Source organism: Gallinula chloropus (assembly GCF_964237585.1).
Source record: "Gallinula chloropus genome assembly, chromosome: 28".
Taxonomy (NCBI): domain Eukaryota; kingdom Metazoa; phylum Chordata; class Aves; order Gruiformes; family Rallidae; genus Gallinula; species Gallinula chloropus.
In genome coordinates this window covers 4,295,899-4,317,927 of record NC_140113.1, presented here as the reverse complement: position 1 = coordinate 4,317,927, position 22,029 = coordinate 4,295,899, and the positions used below count along the sequence as shown (strand labels likewise).

Sequence of the window (22,029 nt, the reverse complement as noted above, 5' to 3'; positions counted from 1 at the left end):
GGAGGCTCCTAGAGGGGCCGCAGCCCTTTCGGAGGCATCAGCAGCAAAAGCCCCCACGGGACCCCCGAGAAGAGGAGACTCGGGGCGGTTGGGGGGGGGGGGGGGGAGGAAGGGGAGGGGGGGGAGCAGCGTGGGGGTTGCACTGACCGGTTTGTGGAGGGGGGGTCGTGGGGAGGGGGCTGTCCCTAGCAGGCACAGTCCTGGTGCGGGGGGGCCTGCTGGTCGGTGAGCTGGGGGCCCTGCTTGGCGCCGGTGAGCGCGGGGTCGGCCGTGTCCAGCGACTCGGACATCTTCTCGCAGATGATGTCCACCAGCCGCTCGAAGGTCTGCTTCACGTTGATGTTGTCCTTGGCACTGGCCTCAAAGAACTCAAACCCTGGGGTGGGGGGGGGCAGAAAACCCCACGGCTATCAGGGCTGCACCACCCCCACAACCTCTCCTGGTAACCCCACATCCAGCCCCCCCACACCAAGACCTCTCTCTGGCTCCTCCTCTCTGTGCCGATGGGATGCTGGACCCCACCCTGGTACCCCCACATCCAACCCCCCCACACCAGGACCCCTCTCTGGCTCCTCCTCTCTGTGTCAATGGGATGCTGGACCCCCCTGGTACCCCAACATCCAGCCCCCCACAACAGGACCCCTCTCTGGCTCCTCCTCTCTGTGTCAATGGGATGCTGGACACCCCCTGGTACCCCCACATCCAACCCACACACACACACACCAGGGCCCCTCTCTGGCTCCTCCTCTCTGTGCCAATGGGATGCTGGACACCCTGGTACCCCCAAATCCAGACCAACCCCTCACACCAGGACCCCTCTCTGGCTCCTCCTCTCTGTGCCAATGCTGGACACCCTGGTACCCCCAAATCCAGCCCCCCACACCAGGACCCCTCTCTGGCTCCTCCTCTCTGTGCCAATGGGATGCTGGACCCCTCTGGTACCCCCACATCCAGCCCCCTCACACCAGGACCCTTTCTCCAGCTCCTCCTCCCTGTGCTAATGAGATGCTGGACACCCTGGTACCCCCACATCCAGCCCCCCCACAACAGGACCCCTCTCTGGCTCCTCCTCTCTGTGCCAATGGGATGTTGGACACCCTGGTACTCCCCAAATCCAGACCGACCCCTCACACCAGGGCCCCCTCTCTGGCTCCTCCTCTCTGTGCCAATGGGATGTTGGACACCCTGGTACCCCCCAAATCCAGACCGACCTCTCACACCAGGACCCCTCTCTGGCTCCTCCCCTCTGTGTCAATGGGATGCTGGACCCCCCTGGTACCCCCACATCCAGCCCCCCCGCCCACACCAAGACCTCTCTCTGGCTCCTCCTCTGTGTCAATGGGATGCTGGACACCCTGGTACCCCCACATCCAGCCCCCCCACACCAGGACCCCTCTCTGGCTCCTCCTCTCTGTGCCAATGCTGGACCCCTTGGATACCCCCAGATCCAGCCCCCCCACACCAGGGCCCCTCTCTGGCTCCTCCTCTCTGGTTCCTCCTCCCTGTGCCGATGGGATGCTGGACCCCTCTGGTACCCCCACATCCAACCCCCCCACACCAGGACCCCTCTCTGGCTCCTCCCCTCTGTGTCAGTGGGATGCTGGACCCCCCCTGGTACCCCGACATCCAGCCCCCCACAACAGGACCCCTCTCTGGCTCCTCCTCTCTGTGCCGATGGGATGCTGGACACCCTGGTATCCCCACATCCAGCCCCCGTCCCAAACCAGGACCCCTCTCTGGCTCCTCCTCCCTGTGCCAGTGCTGGACCCCTTGGATACCCCCACATCCAGCCCCCTGCACACCAGGATCCCTCTCTGGCTCCTCCTCTCTGTGCCGATGGGATGCTGGACCCCTCTGGTACCCCCAAATCCAGACCGACCCCTCACACCAGGACCCTTCTCTGGCTCCTCCTCTCTGTGTCAATGGGATGCTGGACACCCCCTGGTACCCCCACATCCAACCCACACACACACACCAGGGCCCCTCTCTGGCTCCTCCTCTCTGTGCCAATGCTGGACACCCTGGTACCCCCAAATTCAGCCCCCCCTGACACCAGGACCCCCCCCCTCCAGCTCATCCTCCCTATGCCAATGGGATGCGGGCGGCCCCTAGTACCCCGACATCCAGCCCCCCCAAACACACTAGGACCCCTCTCTGGCTCCTCCTCTCTGTGCTAATGAGATGCTGGACCCCTTGGATACCCCCACATCCAGCCCCTGTCCCAAACCAGGACCCCTCTCTGGCTCCTCCTCCCTGTGCCAGTGCTGGACCCCTTGGATACCCCCACATCCAGCCCCCCCACACCAGGACCCCTCTCTGGCTCCTCCTCCCTGTGCCAATGGGATGCTGGACACCCTGGGACCCCCCCACATCCAGCCCCCACACACCAGGACCCCTCTCCAGCTCCTCCTCCCTGTGCCAATGGGACGCTGGACCCCCTGGATACCCCTACCTGGGGATGCAGCCCCCACTACCAGCCCATTTATGGGGCTGTAACACAACCCCACAACCCACCCCACAGCTCCACATCCAGCCCCCCCACACCAAGACCCTTCTCCTGGGCTGATGGCACACTGGACCCCCCCCCATGATACCCACACCCAGGGATGCAGCCCCCACCTCCAGCACATTTATGGGGCTGTAACACCCCCTCCCCACCTCACATCCAGCTCCCCCACACCAGGACCCCTCTCTGGCTCCTCCTCTCTGTGCCAATGGGATGCTGGACACCCTGGTACCCCCACATCCAGCCCCCGTCCCAAACCAGGACCCCTCTCTGGCTCCTCCTCCCTGTGCCAGTGCTGGACCCCTTGGATACCCCCACATCCAGCCCCCCCCCCACACCAGGATCCCTCTCTGGCTCCTCCTCTCTGTGCCAATGGGATGCTGGACACCCTGGTACCCCCAAATCCAGACCGACCCCCCACACCAGGACCCCCTCTCCAGCTCACAGCGCCGTGGGGAGGTGGGGGGGTGGTTGTAGGGTTGTGTTACAGCCCCTTTTGTGTTACAGCCCCATAAATGTGCTTAATTACCCCTTTTATCTTCTAATGTTTTGATTTCTGCCTCAACAACACGTCGCTGGCTGCTCCCAGAGCAGCATCACAGGGAGGGGACTGAGCCTGGGTTAAATGATCGACCCCTGGGGTGACCTCCCCCCCCCTCAATGTGTCCCCACCCCACCCCAACACTCACCCAGGTGCTCAGCAAGCTGGCGACCCTTCTCTGAGGAGACCACACGCTCATCCTCCATGTCACACTTGTTCCCCACCAGCAGGACCTGGGCATTGTCCCAGGAGTAGGTCTTGATCTGGGTGGACCTTGAAAGGGAGGGAAAGAGGGGGGGGGATCACACAGGGGGGCTGAGCACAGTGCTGGGGAAGGGGGGTGTCCCTAAAGATGGGGAGAGGGGTGGGTGATGGGGTGAGGGTTGGGGGGGAGGATGGGTTGGGGGGAGGATGGGTTAAGGGGTGAGGGTTGGGGGAGACGACAGGGAACAGGAGGGGGGTTCCTAAGGAGGGTCAGGGGGCAGGATGGGTTAGGGGGTGAGGGTTTGGGGGGCAGGATGGGTTGGCAGAGAGGATGGGTTAAGGGATGAGGGTTGGGGAGGGGGACAGGGAACAGGAGGGGGGCTCCTAAAGAGAGTTGGGGGGCAGGATGGGTTAGGGGGTGAGAGTTGGGGGGCAGGATGGGTTGGGGGGAGGATGGGTTAGGGGGTGAGGGTTGGGGGGGGGATGGGTTAGGGAGTGAGGGTTGGGGGGGAGGATGGGTTAGGGAGTGAGGGTTGGGGGGGAGGATGGGTTAGGGAGTGAGGGTTGGGGGGAGGATGGGTTAGGGGGTGAGGATTGGGGGGAGGATGGGTTAGGGGGTGAGGGTGGGTTAGGGCTGAGGATGGGTTAGGGGGTGAGGTTTTGGGGGCAGGATGGGTTAGGGGGTGAGGGTTTTGGGGGCAGGATGGGTTAGGGGGTGAGGGTTGGGGGACAGGATGGGTTAAGGGGTGAGAGTTGGGGGGCAGGATGGATTGGCAGAGAGGATGGGTTAAGGGATGAGGGTTGGGGAGGGGGACAGGGAACAGGAGGGGGGCTCCTAAGGAGAGTTGGGGGGCAGGATGGGTTAGGGGGTGAGAGTTGGGGGGCAGGATGGGTTGGGGGGAGGATGGGTTAGGGGGTGAGGGTTTGGGGGGGAGGATGGGTTGGGGATGAGGGTTTAGGGGGCAGGATGGGTTAGGGGGTGAGGGTTTGGGGGCAGAATGGGTTAGGGGGTGAGGATGGGTTAGGGGGTGAGGTTTGGGGGGAGGATGGGTTAGGGGGTGAGGGTTGGGGGGGAGGATGGGTTAGGGGGTGAGGGTGGGTTAGGGCTGATGGGTTAGGGGGTGAGAGCTGGGGGGCAGGATGGGTTAGGGGGTGAGGATGGGTTAGGGGGTGAGGTTTGGGGTGAGGATGGGTTAGGGGGTGAGGATGGGTTGGGGGGCAGGATGGGTTAGGGGGTGAGGATGGGTTAGGGGGTGAGGGTTGGGGGGCAGGATAATGGGTCAGGGAGGGGGGTTGGGGGGTGAGGGTTGGGGTGCAGGATGTTGGGTTGGGGGGTCTCTGGAGCTGCTCACCAGTCCTGCACGGCGTTGAAGGACTCCTCGTTGGTGATGTCGTACATCAGGATGAAGCCCATGGCGCCGCGGTAGTAGGCGGTGGTGATGGTGCGGTACCGCTCCTGGCCGGCGGTGTCCTGCCCAGGGGGTCACAACGTGTCACCCCTGGGGGTGCCAGCGCCATGCGGGGTCCTGTCACCCCTCAGGGTACCCCAGGGACACGGGCCCCTCCTTCCCCACCCTCTCAACAACACAGCAACAGCCTGGGACACCCCAGCATCACCCCCAGCGCCGGCAAACAGCGGCGCAGCCCCTCGCTGAGCACCCCAACCCCACGCCAGCCACCCCAACCCCACGCCAGCATGGGTACCCTGAGGGTCCCCACAGCCCCACCCCAACCCCACAACCCCACAACCCCCAACCCCATGCCGACACAGGCACCCTGAGGGTCCCCACAGCCCCACCCCAACACCACAACCCCCAACCCCACACCGACATGGGCACTCTCAGGGTCCCTACAGCCCCACACCGACCACCCCAACCCCACACCAACCACCCCAACCCCACAACCCACAACCCTGTGCCAGTATGGGCACCCTCAGGGTCCCCCCAGCCCACACCAACCACCCCAACCCCACACCAACCACCCCAACCCCACAACCCCCAACCCCACACCAACACAGGTACCCTCAGGGTCCCCTCAGCCCCACCCCAACCCCACACCCCCCAACCCCAGACCGACATGGGCACCCTCAGGGTTCCCACAGCCCCACACCGACCACCCCAACCCCACACCAACCACGCCAACCCCACAACCCACAACCCCACACCAACCACCCCAACCCCACAACCTGCAACCCCACACCGACACGGACACCCTCAGGGTCCCCCCAGCCCCACACCAACCACCCCAACCCCACACCCCCCAACCCCACACCGACACAGACACCCTCAGGGTCCACACAGCCCCACCCCAACCCCACAACCCCACACCCCACAACCCCACACCCCCCAACCCCACACCGACACAGGCACCCTCAGGGTCCCCCCAGCCAGGGGGTCTCACCCAGATCTGCAGCTTGATGCGCTTGTCGTTCCGGTAGATGGTCTTGACCTTGAAGTCGATGCCCACGGTGCTGACGAAGGCCGGGGTGAAGGAGTCGTCGGCGTAGCGGAACAGGAAGGAGGTTTTCCCCACGCTGCTGTTGCCGATGATCAGGATCTTGAACATGTAGTCGAAGTTCTGGTCCGAGGATTCCTTCTGCCCATAGCGGGAGTCGGTCGCCGACGCCATCTGCAAGGGGAGAGGCCGTGGCTGGGGCTGGGGAGGGGGGGATACGGGGGTGGGGGGATATGGGAGTGGGGGGGATATGGGAGTGGGGGGGGATATGGGAGTGGGGGGGATATGGGAGTGGGGGGGATATGGGGGTGGCAGCTGCAGGGTCACACAGGGATGGGGTGACACCCGTGCCGCAGTCCGGAGCCGATGCCCACCGGTGCGGGCACGGCTATGGCACGGCACAGGCTGGCATCACCCAGCATCACCCGGCGTTGAAGGGCTCTGCCAGGCCGGCACCTGGCACCCCGCGTGTGGGGACCCCCAAAACAGCACCCGGAGCAGGCGTGGGGGGTGCAGACAGACCCCAGTGATTGGGGGGGGGGGGGACAGACCATGACCCTGGGAGGGATTTGGGAAGGACCTTGCTAGAGGCGCGGCTGGAGGGCAGAGTACTGCGTCTCCCCCCCTTCCCCCCCCAAAAACGGCACCTGCGGCGTTGCCCCCGCACGCCCCGGCGCTGCGGGGAGGATGCTGAGCGCTGGGGAGGGGCGGGGGGGGGCGATGCGATGCGGGGCGGGGCGCAGGCCGGGCAGCGGGCGCTGCGGGGGGGGGGGGGGGGGGCGGGGGACGAGCGGGGCGCTGCAGGGAGGAGGCGCAAGGTGCTGCAGGGAGGGGGGCTCGCCCCTGCCCCTGCCCCTCCCTCCCCGCAGGCCACAACCCGGCCGGTCCCCGCCGCACCCCGGAGCGCCGGGAGAGGGAGAGACCCCCCCACCCCCCCCCCAACCCTACCCCCGCCCCATCGCAGCGGGGAGCGCGGTGACACCGCTCCATCCTACACCCCCCCCACCCCCAACCCCTCCCCGCGCTGCAGCGACCAGCTGCGTGCGACCCCCTCCCTGCCCCCGGTGCGGTGCCGGTGCCGGTGGGTGCCCGGGGGGTGGGAAGGGGGTGGGGGGGCACCGGTGGGGAGGTACTGGGAGGGGTACTGGGGGAGGTTACCGAAGGATAACAAGGGTTACCGGGAGGGGGACCAGAGGGTACCGGGGCGGGGGGGGGGCGGTACCGAGAGGCTACGGGGGGGGGGATTACCGGGGGGATGCACGGGGGGGGATGCAGGGGGTGGTTACCGGAGGGTACCGGGGGGGGGGGGATGTTCCCGGGGGATGCTCGGGATGGATGCACGGGAGGGGAGGGGGGGGTTGTTACCGGGGGGGGGGGCCGGGGGCGCGCGCTCACCTCCAGCCCGCGCTCGCGCCGCCGCCTCCTCCTGCAGCAACTGCAGCAGCGGCGCGCGCCGCCCCGGCCGGTGCAGAGCCCGGATGACGTCGCAGCCCGGGGGGGGGGGTGTGGGTGGGCGGGGCGAGGTATGTAAATAAGCGTCCTACGTCAGCGGCCCCGAGAGCGCTGATTGGCCGGCAGCGCGCTTGGATGGACAGGCGGCCGGTGCCACGCCGGGAGGGGAGGTCTCCTCCCCCCCCCCGCCCTCCCCTCCCGGTGCGGTGGTGGGTGCCGGTCCCCCCCCTCGTTGCGCGCGGTGGTGCGGCCCGGCGGGGCCCGGTAGCTGGGGGCTGAACCATCCTTTGCCGGGGCGGGGGGGTGCGGGGTGCGCCACTCCTGCTCGCGGGGGAGCACGGGCCCTTACAGCCGCCCCTGTCACGACATGACCCTCCATCGCGACGGCCAGAGAGGCACACAGGCAGCCTGACCCCAGCCCCTTGGCAGGGGGGCAGCTGGCGCTGCAGGGATGCTCGGTGCTCCCAGTGGCCCCAGTGCTCCCAGTGCCCCCAGTATTCCTAGTGTCCCCAGTGCTCCCAGTGCTCCCAGTGCCCCAGTGCTCCCAGTGCCCAGGCCAGCTGGGGCGGGGGCACAGGTGGGCGGCCATGTCCCGCGCAGCCCCTTCGTCCTCCCTTGCCCTGCAGCAATCAGCGGGGATTAGGGGGAGGCAGCATATGGCGGCCCCGTGGGATGGCGGCGGGGCCTGGCTGGGGGCTCCACAGGCCCCAGGGCAGCCGCATTCCCCTGCCCACCGGCCCTGCCCTCACCCCATGCCAGGCAGGCACTGGGACTCTCAGGTCAGCCCTGCCAGGTGCGCCAGCCGTTGGGCACTCGAGGGCCTGTGTCCGGGTACGGTTCCTTCCCCCATGGGGGGCTGCAGCCTGTGAGAGGCCTGGAGGGAGCTTGGCCTTGGTGGCTGCTGCACCCCTTCGGCACACAAGGGCTGCCAAGGCTCTTTCAACCAGCCCCTGCCCCACTCCCAGTTCGGGAGCAGCATGAGGCCGTTCAGGGCGCCCTGGGACCACCAGCCCTTCTCTGGTTCCTATCGCCCCATTCCAACACGGGGGGATGCTGAGCACCCACCCCCACAGCAGGGATGGCTCAGAGCCCCCCCACCAGCCCGCGCGGCACCCAGCACTCCCAGCCAAGCCCTGGAAACCAGCTGGGCTGGGAAAGGAGCATCCGGCTCCCGTGGCCTCAGACCTGGCAACGGGGTGAACACAGGGTGTGCAAGGGGTGAAAGCTGAAAGGGAGGGAGGGGGGGGGAAAAGGGGGGGGGGTTGCCCCACATGCCAGGGCAGTGCCACGGGCGGGGACGTGTTTGCAGATATAAATCACCAGCGGGAGCAATGCGGAAGAGCGGCGGAACGGGCTCTGCGCCGCGCCAAGCCGGCGATTAAATATTTACCTTAGCCGGTGTTGTTTGCCAGTGATGGAGCGAGGTTTCCAGGGAGGAGCTCGCTTTTGTTCAAACACAGAGCGGGCCACCCCCCACCCCCCCCCGCCCTGGTACCCGGTACCTGGCAGGAGATGGGGCCACCAGCCACGCCAGCTCCCAGGGACATCGGTCCAAGCGGCACGACCACGGCTCTTGGTAAAAAGAGGCACTTACACAGCTCAAAAGTGGATGGGAACAAACTGGTTTTAATCTCTGGATGGTGAAGGAGTGTGGGAGGGGGAACCAACCCCAAAAGGACACCCCCCCCGGGAGCTGCCCCAGCCCCCGGAGCCTGAAGTGCAAAGTACAATGGCAGCATCTCGAGTGTCGCTGGCGGGGCAGAGCCGTGGCCCTCTGCCCCGGGAGGCGTGTGAGGGCCTGGGTGAGGTGTCTATTAAAAAGTGAGCTACAAAAAGGCCTGAAAAAAGTGAACCCCGAATAAATAAACCCCTGTGCCCCAGCGTCCGGCCGCCCCGAGGTCCCTCGTCCTGGGGGCTGGGTGCCCACCTCGCCGTCCAGCCGTGGGGCTGCTCTTGTGCCAGAGGCTGATCCGGAGAGATGCCCAAAGGCTTTTTGGCAGTGCCCAGCCCCATGGGCACGTGTTCCATGGGGCACAGTGTCCCCAGGAGCGCAGTGTCCCCAAGCCCCGTCTGAAGGGGACCCTTCCCAGCAGCCGTGCACGGGGACGCTGGGTGGGAGCAGGGGACAGTCACCAGGAGAAGGGAGAGCAGCATCCTCAGGACCTGCCCAGCTCCGGGTCCCTCTGCGTGTCTCTGCTGCCACCGGGGCAGCGCCCAGTCCAGTGTCCCCACGGCAGCGCGGGGACCCACCGGCCGGTGCCGCTATGTGCCCAGGGGCAGGAATGTGACATTCCCCTCCGTGTCCAGGCACAGCCCCTGGATGCCCTCAGGACCCGGCGCTGAGCACCCGCCGCCACCGCTGTCCTTCGGCAGCGTCCCCTCCAGCGCCTGCCGGTTGTCCACGTCCCTGGGGCGGGTGACAGGCGAGTCCCGGTCCCCGGGGTCGGGTGACAGGTGCTCGGTGTCAGCCAACTCCGAGTCGTCAGTGGCTGGTGTCTTGGAGCCACTGTTGTCCTCGTCCACAGGGCTCTCAGCCCCCTCCAGCTCCGTGTCTGACTCACCCTCCTCTTCCTCCTCCAGCGTCAGCTCGAACTGGAACTTGTCGGTGGCTGTGGGGGACCCTCCGGGTCCCTCGGGCGGTGGGGAGGGGCTGCGGGGGATCATGCTCTGGTACCATTCCCGGTTGTCCTCCAGGGTGTCCAGGAGCTCCTGGGCGTCGGGGTGCACCAGGTCGGCCCACGTCTCCCACAGCGGGTGTGCGATGAAGTCGATGAAGCCCACCTATGGGATGGCAGAGCTGAGACCCCCAGCCTGGCCCCGTGGGGCTCCCCCAGCCCCAAGCCGCTGCCCCACCTGGGACTTGTCCACGGAGACCGTGTGCTTGTGGCACATGGGGCTGATCTCCAGGCCCCCCCAGCCCCCCATACCTGGGACTTCTCCACAGAGGCCGTGTGCTTGTCACACATGGGGCTGATCTCCATCCCTTTCTCCCGCTCCCGGTCGCCTTGGCGGAAGAACTCCACCATGATGCGGTCGGTCCACTGCCGGTACAGCTCCAGCGGCTTGGTGGGGTTGCTGAGATCAGCACAGTGCACCATGTTCTGCAGGACCTGCGGACACGGACCTCACCCTCACCCCTTGTCCCCCAGGGTCACCACATCTCTGCTGGGGACTCCCTTGGCTACAGCCAGCTGGGGTTGGGAGAGGGTGGTGGCACCAAGCAGGACATCCCAGCAGCCCTGGACAGAGCTGGGAACGATGGCTGCAGTGCCAGGAAAGGGTCCCCACGCCCCACCTGGATCCGGTCGGAGTAGTTGTCCAGCAGCAGCACCCCAAGGCTGGTCACCTTCTTGGTCTCCACCATGGTTTTCAGATCCGCTAGCAGGTTCATGTGCTTGGACATGTCCGTGGCCAACACCTGGGTGAGGGGAGCCAGGAATGGGGGGGCTCAGCCTCACCCCACCACCCCACCTCCCAGCCCAGAACCCCGTCCCCCCCAACCCACCCCTGCCCCCTGTACCATGTCGATGGCCATTTTGCGGAGCGACTGCCTCTGCTTCTTGCTCAGGTTCTGGAAGATGTCACAGTTCTCCTCCTGGAGAAGCTTGAAGCCCACGGCCAGGTGGTGGTTCTCCAGCACCGAGGCATCGTTGTACATCAGCGCCAGCTCCGAGTCTGCAGGGGGGCACTGGTCACCCCAGGGTGGCTCCGGGGTGCTGGGCTCCCCCGTTTCCCACCCCTCCCCAAGCTCCATCCCTGTCCCTCAGCTCACTGGTGTTGATGAGAAACTGGTTGGAGACACCGGGGTGATCGACGTCGTGGATGGCACTGGCAAAGATGGCAGCCATGATCTCCAGGTCGGTGAAGACAGCCTGGGAAGGGGGGGAAAGGACATGATGGGAGTGTCACAGCCCAGCCAGGCGCACTCAGTGTGGCCTTTGGGGACCGGGACTCACCTCCAGGGCGGGCGTGGAGAGGAGGACGTGTGTGGACTGAGCCACATCAGCAGCATGGATGTTGTTGTGGTAGGCCACGTCGGCATGGTAGTGGTCCTCCAGCGTCAGCATGTAGGTGATGAAGGTGTCGGCGGGGATGCGGAAGGTCTTCATCAGGTCTCGCTCCTGCGGGGAGGGCGGGAGGTGGCTTGTCCCCACCCGGGCACGGGGACAGGGACAGGGACAGGACACCCGCCGGGATGCTCACCTGGAAGATGCTGTACATGAGGACGGTCAGCGGGCGGTTGCCCGAGTACTCGGCGACTTTGAACACATCCAACCCCCACTTGTTGGTGTCCTCCAGCTCCTGGGGACCGGAGGGACAGAGGTGGGTACAGGGCTGGCACCGGGGACCCCGCAGCCATCCGGGTCACCCCATCCCACCTTGGCCAGCAGCCCCTCCTGGTCCGTTTGCACCCCGAAGCGGGGGATGCCGGCGGCGGCCAGGCTGGAGCCGTGCGTGAGCTTCCTGACGCCGCTGATCTGGGACATGGGGCGCTTGCGACGCTCCTTCTCCTTGTCCTTGGCTGGAGCTGAGGGGATCTCCACCTCGTGCTGCTTGTCTGGGATGGGAGGGGGGTGCTGTGAGCCCCCCAGCCCCTCGGGAACCCCCCTCGGTCACACCGATGACGTCAGCTGGAGTGGATAACGCCACGACGCCATGGCAACGGGGGGGGGGGGAGGCTGCAAGGGGGATGCCCAGCGCTTTCCCTCATTCCCCCCCCCCTGCACCTGGCCATCTGCCTGATGTGGGGCACAAACCCTCCCCTGGGCACCCCCTGGGGCAGCCCCGACAGCCCCAGTATGCACCAGTAGGCACCAGTATGCACCAGCAGTCCCAGCTGCGACATCCCCAATGCAGCAAACCCCTCGGGGTGCCTGGGAAAGCCCCCCTGCAGCAACCCCCATTTAATCCCTTCCCAAGAAGCAAGTGGGACCAGCCACTGGCACCGTCCCTGTGGGCACCCAGTGCCATGAGGCCCCACGGGGGTCGTGCCCAGGGCCCTGCAGACATGAAGCCCACCCCACTGCCAGCATGGAGGGGGGGATCCTCACCCAGGAAGGTGCTGGAGATGTACTCAGAGACCTGGTTCCCTGAGCGACTGGTCTCGGAGAGGTGTGTCAGCTCCCGGTTCAGCATCCTCTTGAACTGCGGGCAGCAGGCAGGGCTCAGGGGGGCCAGGGGCAGGCAGGATCCCCCGATGCCCACGCCAGGGTGGGGGGTCCCTGCAGTGCAGAGGTCTCTGTGCTCCCCAGGGTGATGGGGAGCCCCGTGCTGGGGTCCCTTACCTTGTTGGAGGCCATCTCGCTGACCGAGTGCCTGGTCTGCAGCGTCTCCAGCTGGTCCAGGCACCAGTCCAGCTCCTCCAGGGTCTCCCGTGAGAGCTTCTGGTGGGCATCCTCTGCGGGGGGCAGCCGCTGGCTCGGCAAGGGACCCGCCAGCAGCACGGCCACCCAGCACAGGGCACAGGCAGGGGCCTGCCCACAGCACCCCAAACCCTGAGGGGTGCCTGTGCTGCACCGAGCCCACGGGCTCACCAGCTCCGCTGCTCACATCCCCCCGGGGACACGGGGGCCTGGGGCACGGGGGGATGCAGGGGACCCGCCACGGCCAGGAGCCAGGGCGGAGCATCCCCGGGTAGCGGCGCTCAGCCCCGTCACAGCGTCCCCATCCCGCGGGCAGCGTGCCATGCCATGATGGCCGTGGGGTGACAGCCAGCCCCGGGACAGCCGGGCTCCCGCGGGGCCCCGTTGGCTGCCGGGGTTTTATTAATGGAAGGTTTGACGTCAACGGGAGCCTTTCCATCCCATCCCCGGCCAGGCGGGAGGAGCTGCCGAAAACCAGACATGGATCCCAAAGGGCAGCTCTGCCCCGGCTCGGCGTGAGGGGGGGGATTTATTGCACACACACACCCCCCCAGGGCTCAGCGGGACCCTTCCCCAGGGGTGCAGGGAGCTCACCCCAAAAGCGTTGTCCCCCCCACCCTGTCTTTCCCCTGGTGCTCACCGGTGAGGCTGGCCTTGCTCCCGGAGGGCAGGCTGCTGCTCGATGCTCGCCTGCAAAATAAGGGGGGGGCTGAGGGGCTAGGACCCCCAAGGTGGGGTGTGTGTGCCCCCCCTAAGCCCCCCACCCGAGCCCCAAGCCCATCCCGTGCCTGACTCACTTGACGCCAGCACGGTCCTGGAGATGTGTCAGGTTGCTCCGGACGGTGCGGAGACTGGCCAGGACCTGGGGGGGGTGACAGGGGGCTGGGGCCAGGCAGACCCCTCCCCAGGCCACCCACCCCAGTGCCAGGTGCAAGACTGTGCCCCCTCCTCACCAGGGCACAGACACAGCACCTACCTGTGCAAAGGGCGTGACAATCATGTCCTCTCCGTGCCTGCGAGAGCAAAGGGAGCGTGAGGAGCCCCAGGGAGGGGTCTGGGGGGGGTCAGGGTGGGGGGTCGGGGTGGGGGTGGACTCACAGGTCGCTGGCGATGGAGGAGTTGCGGGACATGGCTTTGGGGGACAGGTCGTAGTCACTGTCAGAGCGGTAGAGGAAGGACTCGCGGCGCTGGCCGTGGGGGAAGGTGCCTTGCAGGACCAGCCCCGCGCCCGGGCTGGCCTGGGGGTCCAGCGCGCCCCGGCCTGGGGGGCCATTCTCCAGGTCGAAGCTGTGAGGGAACAGGAGACCAAGCTGGTGGGGGGGGTGGGTGGCCCGGGGACTTCAGCCCTTGGGTACAGAGGGCACAGCCTGGGGGATGCCACCAGGTTTGCCGGGCTCCCCCCGCCACCGCCACGGGGTCGGTGGCCTCTGCGGTGACACCAGCCATCACCCACCCAGCTCCTTCGGCCTGGTGCTGAGAACGGGCACAACTCGGTGCACACAGACCTCCTGAGCGTCCCTGGGGACACTGGCTAGTGAAGGCGGGTTGTCCCATGTCACCAGGCAGGACAGGACCCCCCCTTCTGCCCTGAAGCTCCCGACTCCTCCCTGTCCCATTCCCATCCCCAGAGCCACAGTCCCCGCTTGTCCCCAGTCCTCGAAAGCCCCAGAGCTCCAGCTTTGGCTCCGAGCGTCACGTCCCATGGTGGGGACGGTGCCTCGGCCACGGCACCGAGCCAGGGGACACTGAAGGACAGGATGGCCGGGGAAGCCAAGGCCCGGTCCCCAGGGACACCCCAACTGCAGCCACCTGGCAGCTGTGCAGCTCCGTGGGGGGACAGGAGACGTGGGGGGACAGCGACGGTGACCCCACGGTCCCCCCACAGCCACCTCACCCCCCATCCTGCTCCACTGGCCCTGGGGTCATGGGAACGGCTGTGCACTGGGACACAGGAGGTGCCCGTCCCCCTCCCGCCACCACCACCACCATGGGGACAGGGACTGGGTGAACTGGGAAAGCTCGGGTACCACCGAAGCCACCCTGTCCCCTACGGCACCCCGGGGAACGCGGCACCTACCCGATGCAGGAGTGCCTCCGGGACGGGCACCGGCTGCCCGGCAGCATCTCCCCTCTCCGGTAGCGCTGCCGCCAGCCCCGGTGCCTGTGGCGTGGCCGCCCCCGGGAGCGGTGGCACCGGCCCGGCACCGCGTCGTGCCACCCGCAGCCCCTTGTTTTCCTGCCTCAGCTTCCTGTCCCCGATGGTACCGGCCACACAAAGACTCATTGTGGCTCCGCAGGGTGATGCCCGCGTCCGTTCCGGGCCCTGTGCCGGCACCTCTGACCCCCTCCCCCCCACACACCGCCACCCCCGGGGAGGGCAGGGGGGGGCACACGACCCCCCCCGGCCGAGGGGCTGGTGGCGAATTAAACCCCCTCGTCCCGGTGCCATGAACAAGCGCCCGACGGTGCCGGCTGGAGAGTCGGGGATGGGGGGGTTGGCTGGGGGCTGCTATAAATAGATGCTGTTGCTGCTGCTGAGGAGGGATCTGTTGATCCCCACGGGCACCCCGCAGCGGGGGCAGGGGGTACCCCAAAACAGAGCTGATAGAGCTTAAAAGGGGGGTCAGGGTGGCAGCGAGGTGCCCGGCTGTGCCACGGTGGGTGGTTTGGTGCTTTGCCGTGCCAAGAAAAGCCCCTCTGACCTCACTCTTCCCCCCCCCCAGCTTCCCCTGCTGTGGGGCAGATGCCGGTCGCACCTGCCCCTGGCCATCGCTGCAATGAGTGCGTTCGTGCTCAGCCACACTCTGCCAGCAGCTCCCCCCTGCCCACCTCAGCCCCCGGCTGCGCAGGGACCCCTCGCTGTCCCCTGCTTGCCCCCCACATCCCCACGGCCCTGGGGACTCACAGCAGCACGTTTGAGGGGGGGGGGGGGTCAGCACCGACCCCATCCCAGCAGCACCAGCCCGCTGCCTCCTCCACCCACCCCGGGCCGAGCGCAGGGGGTCGGCCAGCGTCCCCCCCCTCCCCTTACCAGAGGGGATGCGCCACGGTGAATCGCCGCTGCAGGCGGATGCTCTGGTTCATCAGGAGCTTCCTGAAGAGGACGGGGGAATTGCGGGGCGAGCTGCGGGGGGGGGACGCGGCTGGCGAAGCCCCCGGCGAGCGGTGAGCGCTGGGCAGCATTGGCACAGCTCGGAGAACGCCCGGGACGGGGACGGGGACAAGGCCACGCTGCCCGCCGGTAGGGAGCAGGAAACGCGCGGCCGTCCCAGCCCTGGCCCCGGCGGCCCCGGGAAACTTTCCATCCCCCCCTCCCGCCTGCGCCTGGGAAATTAAACAACTGTCTGGCTGCGGCAGCCAGCGCACGGAGCGGGTCCCCTCCGGCTGTGCCGGGCCGGTGTGCGCCCCGGCGCACGGGCACGTGGTCCCTCCTGGCCCTGCGCCACCGGCCACCCTGCTGTTCCCCAGGCAGCAGCTGCTCCCGCAAAGGCAGGGGTGGGACAGACGGCCAAATGTCCCTCTGGACGCACAGACAGGGTGGGATGTGGCACCACCACGGGACACGAGCCTGGAGCATCCTCGAAACGTGGTGCCGACGCGCCGCGGTGGGACACAGCCCGGAACAGCCCGTGGTGTGGCTGTGCCACGGTGCCACCAACCCTGGGGGCACGGTGTGGGCACGTCATGGGGACACAGCGGAGCCCGGAGCATCCCGGACACACGGGGTGGTTGTGTCCCGGTGCCAAACCTGCGCCGGGGCTCCCCCATCGTGCCCCCAGCCCCTCCCGGCCTGGGGCTGTGCCTGATGGGGATGGGGATGGCACCCACGCAGCAGCGCCCATGGGCACCCCAAAACCTGCCCGAGGAGGGGTCCTGGTGGAGGGGTCCCCCCCACACTTCCAAGGGGCTGTGAGCACAGTCGTGGGGATGTCAGGACAGAGGGACGCTGGGACAGAGGGACGTGAGGGGGCACTGGGGTGGGGGGCAGAGCTGTCCCCCCCTTGGCGGCCCCTGGACAGACAGACCAGCTGCAGGACAGACAGTCCCTGTCCTTCAGGGACAGCGAGTGACACCGGAGCCACGTCCCTCGGCCGTGCCAGCCCCGAGCTGGGCACAGGGTGGGGGCACAGCCCAAAAATAACCCGGTGGCAGCGCGGGAGGGAGCGAGGTCACCTCGGGGCAGGGACAGGCCAGTGCTGCCGTGACACCGGCCCGGGCGGAGCTGGGGACGAGGTGGGGAGAGGGCAGGGGGGGTGGGGACAGGGAAAAGGAACAGGGGTGGGGGATGAGGACCGAGGTGAGTGGGATGGGGGGACAGGGGTGAGTGGGATGGGAGTGGACAGGGATGGGGACGACGGAGGGATGGCAACGAGCAGGATGGAGGTACAGGGATGGGGGAACGGGGATGGGGGGACAGGGATGGGGGGACAGGGGCCGGAGCAGCTGGCAGAGGGGTTCGTCCCGATCCCAGCCGTGCCACAGCGGCCGCTGGCACCGGATGCTCTGCCGGTGCCGGTGCCCCGGAGCCGCTGTCCGCCTAACGGTGCTGAAGCCGGGAGCGGCACCGACGGCAGAGCCCCACCCGGTAACCCCATCCCGGTGCCACCGGGGCAAGCAAACTACACACACACCCCCTCACACACACACACACACACACCCCGCCTCCCGTTTCTCTCTTACCGGGGGGGTTCGGCCTCGTCGCCGCTGCTGGGGCCGCTCTCCTCGATGGTGAAGACCACCCGGCTACCCTCGGGCTCGGGGCCGCGGGCCGCCTCCGCCAACCGGCAGCCCAACGGCGGCAGCAACGGGCTCCCGGAAAAGCGGCGGCGGACGGCGCCCACCGCCGGTCCCGGTGCCGGTCCCGACGGGGCGGCCTCGGCGGCATCTCGGCAGCGCTGCGGGGACACGGAGCGGCGGTGAGGGACCCGGGACCGGGACCGGGACCGGGAGCTGTGCAAGGTGCCGCTCCCGGGGCGCTGCGGGTCCCCCCCGACCTCCCAGCATTGGGGTCGCCCCCCCCACGTCCCCCCCCCCTCACGGGGCACCGGTAGCGCGCGGGCGCCGCCTGCCGGGCACGGCGCGCGCTGCATCCCGGGGGTACCGGGGAGGGGGATGCGGGGGGAGGGGTCACGGGGCCCAGGGAACAACCGGTGCACCGGGAGCGGCTCGGTTCGCAGCGCAGGGACCCGCCGGGACACCCCCCTGCCCCTTCTGTCGCCGTCCGAGGGGATCCCCCTCTCCCCGCCCCCTCCCTCCCCGGGGACCCCGCCGGAAAAACCCCCGGAGCCGGCGCGTAATTAGGCGGAGGTGAATAATAATTAACTGCCCATTAAGGGGATAATTAACTCCCGCTGAGTGCCGCCATCCCGGTTATTGCTGCCGCGGGGGATGCCCCCCCACCCCCCTCCCCGCCCCGTCCGGGGAACACTTGTACCGGGGACACCCCCTCGCCCCCCAAACACCCCCCTCTGTACCCCCTTGGTACCGGTGCCGCTGCCGGTCTCACCTCCGCGCCGAAGAAGGGAAGCGCCGTCCGGCTCCGTCGCATCGCTGTCCCTGCCGGGGGAGAGCTCCGGGAACCGCGGCCGGTGGGGGCTCAGCAGTGGGACCCCCCCGCGCCCCGGGCCGGGACATGCAGCTGCCTCCCCCCGTGATTTATGGGCGCCGGGTCCCAGGCTCAGCCCCCACGGCGAGTGCCAGGACCCTGCACAGCCCCCCCCCCCCCCTCCTGCTCCCTCCCTGATGCCCCCAAAGGCTGGACGAGGATGGGCCACCCGTGGGTCGCGGGCCTGAGGCCACGGGGATGGCCCCCAGCCCCTGCCAAGCCTCCATCAACCATGGGCACCCCTTACCCACCATCCACAGGGAACACCGGGAGCGGCCGGTTGCCCCCACGAAGCCCCCCGGTCCCCCCACACCCCGGCCGGCGCTGGGAGCATCCTCAGCCCAAGGCAGGGGGATGCTGAACCCAGGCCCGGGGGTCCCTGCCGCCGCCGCCGCCCCCCTGCCCTCGGAGCAGCCCCTTACCGGTGCCCGGTGCTCGCAGCGTGCCCGGCCCCGGCCGAGTGCAGCGGAGCAGAAGGAAGGCGACGTGCGTGCCTGGCTGCGCGCTCCCTCCAATCCAATCCCATCCCACCCCATCCCATCCCACCCCGCCGGGGGGGAGCTGCGCAGCGCCCACCACCCCGCGCACCACCCTACACCCAGCCGGCCCGGCCTCTGGGGACACCCCAGGACTTCTAGCCCGGTGTGGGGGACCCCAAAAGCGGTTGGGGCCTCCCCCGGGGACCCGGGGTTTTCCGCGGGCAGGATGCAGAGCACACGGCAGACGGGAAACCCGAGCCAAGGCAGCAGCGTCTTTATTCAGCAGCGTGGGCAGCCGGCGGGGCTGCGGCGGGGGGGGGGGGGGGGTCACCTGGGTGCGTGAGGGGTGATGGGGAACCCCTCTGTCACCTTGCTCTAGGGAAGAGAGAGAGAGATCGTGGTGAGCACCCGCAGCCCGGCCCCACTGTCCCCTGTCCCCCCCCCCCCCCAAGCCCCCCCCGGCCCCCCACGCACCATGGGCACCTCATCCAGGTGTCGGAAGCGGGGGCTGGTCCCACGCCGGCGCAGCCACACCAGCAGCACCGCCACCCCCCCCACCAGCACGCAGACGATGAGGCAGATGATCACGACCACGCCGGGGCTGGGCTTGGCAAGGGGCTGCTCTGTAGGGGTGAGACAGGCACCTTGTTACCCCCCCCCAGCCCCCCAGCATCGCCTGGCCTCTGAGCACTGTGGCAGCTCCTGGGGCAAGAGAGGGCTCAAAACCGGCCCCAGCTCCCACCCCTGCGGCAGTCCCACCCCTCACAGCCTCAGCGCCCAGCTCCTGTGTCACCTCCACCCATGTGGGACCAGCCTGGGGCCCTCCCACCCTCCCTGGTTGGGGTCCCATGACACAGGGCCTGCAGGAGGAAGGGGGAGCTCTCCACACACCCCCTTTTCCCCCTCTGAGGTGGATGGGGCAGGAACCTGCACCCCCCACCCCTGGTCTAGGGGGGATCCGGGGCTGCCACTGTGCCCATGGCCACAGGCAGGTTGGGGGGTCCCTGCCTGCACAGTGCAGCTCTCACCCAAGCTGCCGGCTGTGGTGGTGCCGATGGCCGGTGTCCTTCTGGAGCTGGTGGCCGAGGTGCTGCCAGGACCTGGGCTCGCTGTGGGTGCTGTTGAGCTGGGAGCAGGAGGGGACCCAGAGGGCCTGGGCGAGGATGGGGCTGATGCTGCTGTCGAGCTGGAGAGATTCCCTGTGGCTGGGTGGGATGGAGACGGTGTCGTGGTCGTGTTGGAGTCAGGTGTCGTGGTCGTGTTGGAGTCAGATGTCGTGGCTACGGAGCCCGGTGTGCTGGTTGAAGGTGTCGTGGCTACGGAGCCCGGTGTGACGGTTGAAGGTGACGCTGTGGTTGTGTTGGAGGAAGGTGTTGTGGCTGCAGAGCTCAGAGTGGTCGTGTTGGATGGGGAAGTTGGAGGTCCTGATGATCCTGCTACCCCAGAGGTAAATGCTGCTGTGGTTGGGTTGGTTGAAGATGGAGATGCTGCTGGAGCTGGTGTTGAAGCTGTGTGGGGCACCGATGTCCTGGTTGGAGATGCTGTTGTGGCTGTGCTGGAAGGAAGGGATGGAGGTGCTGCTGTGCTCGCTTCGCTGGATGGAGACGCTGTGGCTGTGCTGGAGAGTGATGACGCATTGACTGTCTCTGGGTTGGAGGTGACAATGGGTGTCCCCAGGCTGGTGTTGAATGGAGACGGTGACACGGTTGTCCCTGAGCTGTTTAGGGACAGGGTGAGGTTGAGTGTGGTGCCATGTCCCATTTCTAAAGCGTGGAGGAGAAAGCTGGTCAGCAAGGGCCTGGCAGGGACACACAGGGACACGCAGGATCCCGGGAAGGCAGCGGCATCCCCCTGGCTCCCAGTGCTCATTTCCCAGGTGGTTTCACCACACTGAAGGACCAGAGAACCAGGATTGAGCCAGTATCAGCTCCCAGGGTAGGGAAGAGCCTCCCCAGGGTGTCACAGCATGGATACAGTGCCACAGGGACAAGCAGAGCGGTGGCAGCGGGCACACGGCACAGGGACACGTGCCAGCCCGGCCTTCGTGGCACCCACCGGACACCCCTGGGCAGACCCACAGTGGGGCGGGGGGCTGTGCCACGGGCTGTGGCAGCGCTGGCCGGGCAGCACCGGCGCTGCCCTCACCCGCCAAAGTCCTGTTTGCACAAGAGGAGGAGCGGGTCCAGCCTGGAACACCGGAGCCCAGAGCCCCACGGCAGAGCCAGCGCCCTGGGTGAGGCGTAGCTGGGTGCCAGGGGGGTCCCCACAGCCCTGGGGTTCACCAGGACGGGCCATTCCCACCCGCCAACCACCCCACCCAGCATGGGGTGGGCCCAGGGTGAGCACCCAGTGCCAGGTGCCTTCTTGCACGCCGAGGTGGGCGAGCAGAGGCAGCCTGGGGTGTGGGGGCCGTGTTGGGGTGCAGGGGGGGGGCAGGGCACAGCCAGCCCCACAGAGGCACAGGGCAGTGGGGCCCGTGGCCCCCGGGGTGCCAAGGCGTTGCCGGAGCTCGGCACCAGCTCCAGCCGGCCCAGCCGGTTTGGCAGCACCGGGGCCACATCCTGCCCTGCGGTGCTGCCAGCTGCGGGAGTGGCAGGGTGCTCCTGAACCCCGGGGGGGGGAAACAGTCTCCAACAGCCCCCCAAGAGCCCCGGGGAGCGGGTGAGGCTCACCCCCATGCCACACGGCTGTCATGGGCAGGGCTGGATCCAGCCCTCCTGCACCCGCCGGGATGGGTTTGGACGGCAGGACCCCCCTCTACTCCCCAACCCGGGAACCCACCAGACACCTTCCCCCCCCCCCCTCCGCCTCCTCCCCAGCACCCCAGAGCGCCCCGAGCCCATCGCCGCGGGCAGCGCACGGACCCCTCACCCCTCCCAGCGCTGCCGGGGGTGGGTGTGGGGGGATGCGCAGAACCCGAGTGTCCCCAGGAGCCCCTGCAGACCCCCGGGGCGCACGGCCCACCCCCTCCCCGGGCCCCCCGTACCTGCAGCGAGCAGGGCAGAGGCGCAGCAGAGCAGCAGGCGGAGCGCGCCCCGGGCCATGCCGCCGCCCCGGGCCCGCTCTGCCGCCGCCCGTCGCCGCCGCCGCCTTTATCCGCCCCCGGGGAGGCGCGGGGGAGTGCGGGGGGGGTGCGGGGGGGGTACCCCGCCGCGGCGCCATCTGCCGGCACCGGGCCGCATCCCTGGGACCCCGGGAGGGCACCCCCCCCACACGCACACACACAGCCGTGCCTCAGTTTCCCCCACCACCCCCCCCGCACCTGGAGCCACCCCTGTGTGTGTCATACAAGGAAGACGGGAGCCTGGGTGGGGACATGGGGACACGGGGATCCAGGGGGAACAGGGATGAGGGGGGTCAGGGACCAAGGGATCCAAGGACATGGGGACCCAGGGAATCTGGGGACACAGGGATCTTGGGACACA

General features: G+C 68.1%; 2 protein-coding genes across 2 annotated transcripts; both read right to left on the bottom strand.

Annotated features, from left to right (window-relative positions):
• Window positions 1-185: 185 nt before the first annotated feature.
• On the bottom strand, window positions 186-7,125 carry RAB3A (RAB3A, member RAS oncogene family; the record flags this gene model as incomplete). The annotated part of the gene is made up of 5 exons (XM_084276509.1): window positions 7,101-7,125; window positions 5,652-5,879; window positions 4,604-4,722; window positions 3,196-3,320; window positions 186-376 (listed from the first exon to the last, which is right to left on the bottom strand). The coding sequence occupies exons 2-5, from the start codon at window positions 5,877-5,879 to the stop codon at window positions 186-188; spliced, it is 663 nt and encodes a 220-aa protein (XP_084132635.1). The 5' UTR covers window positions 7,101-7,125.
• Window positions 7,126-8,771: 1,646 nt separating this feature from the next.
• On the bottom strand, window positions 8,772-15,894 carry PDE4C (phosphodiesterase 4C). Its single transcript, XM_084276453.1, has 15 exons — window positions 15,552-15,894; window positions 13,619-13,807; window positions 13,497-13,533; window positions 13,318-13,382; window positions 13,161-13,210; window positions 12,443-12,555; window positions 12,209-12,302; window positions 11,537-11,715; window positions 11,361-11,459; window positions 11,114-11,278; window positions 10,930-11,029; window positions 10,678-10,832; window positions 10,453-10,575; window positions 10,085-10,267; window positions 8,772-9,938 (listed from the first exon to the last, which is right to left on the bottom strand). Exons 1-15 carry the CDS (start codon window positions 15,701-15,703, stop codon window positions 9,420-9,422), a joined length of 2,223 nt encoding a protein of 740 aa, XP_084132579.1. The 5' UTR covers window positions 15,704-15,894; the 3' UTR covers window positions 8,772-9,419.
• Between the last annotated feature and the right edge of the window lie 6,135 nt (window positions 15,895-22,029).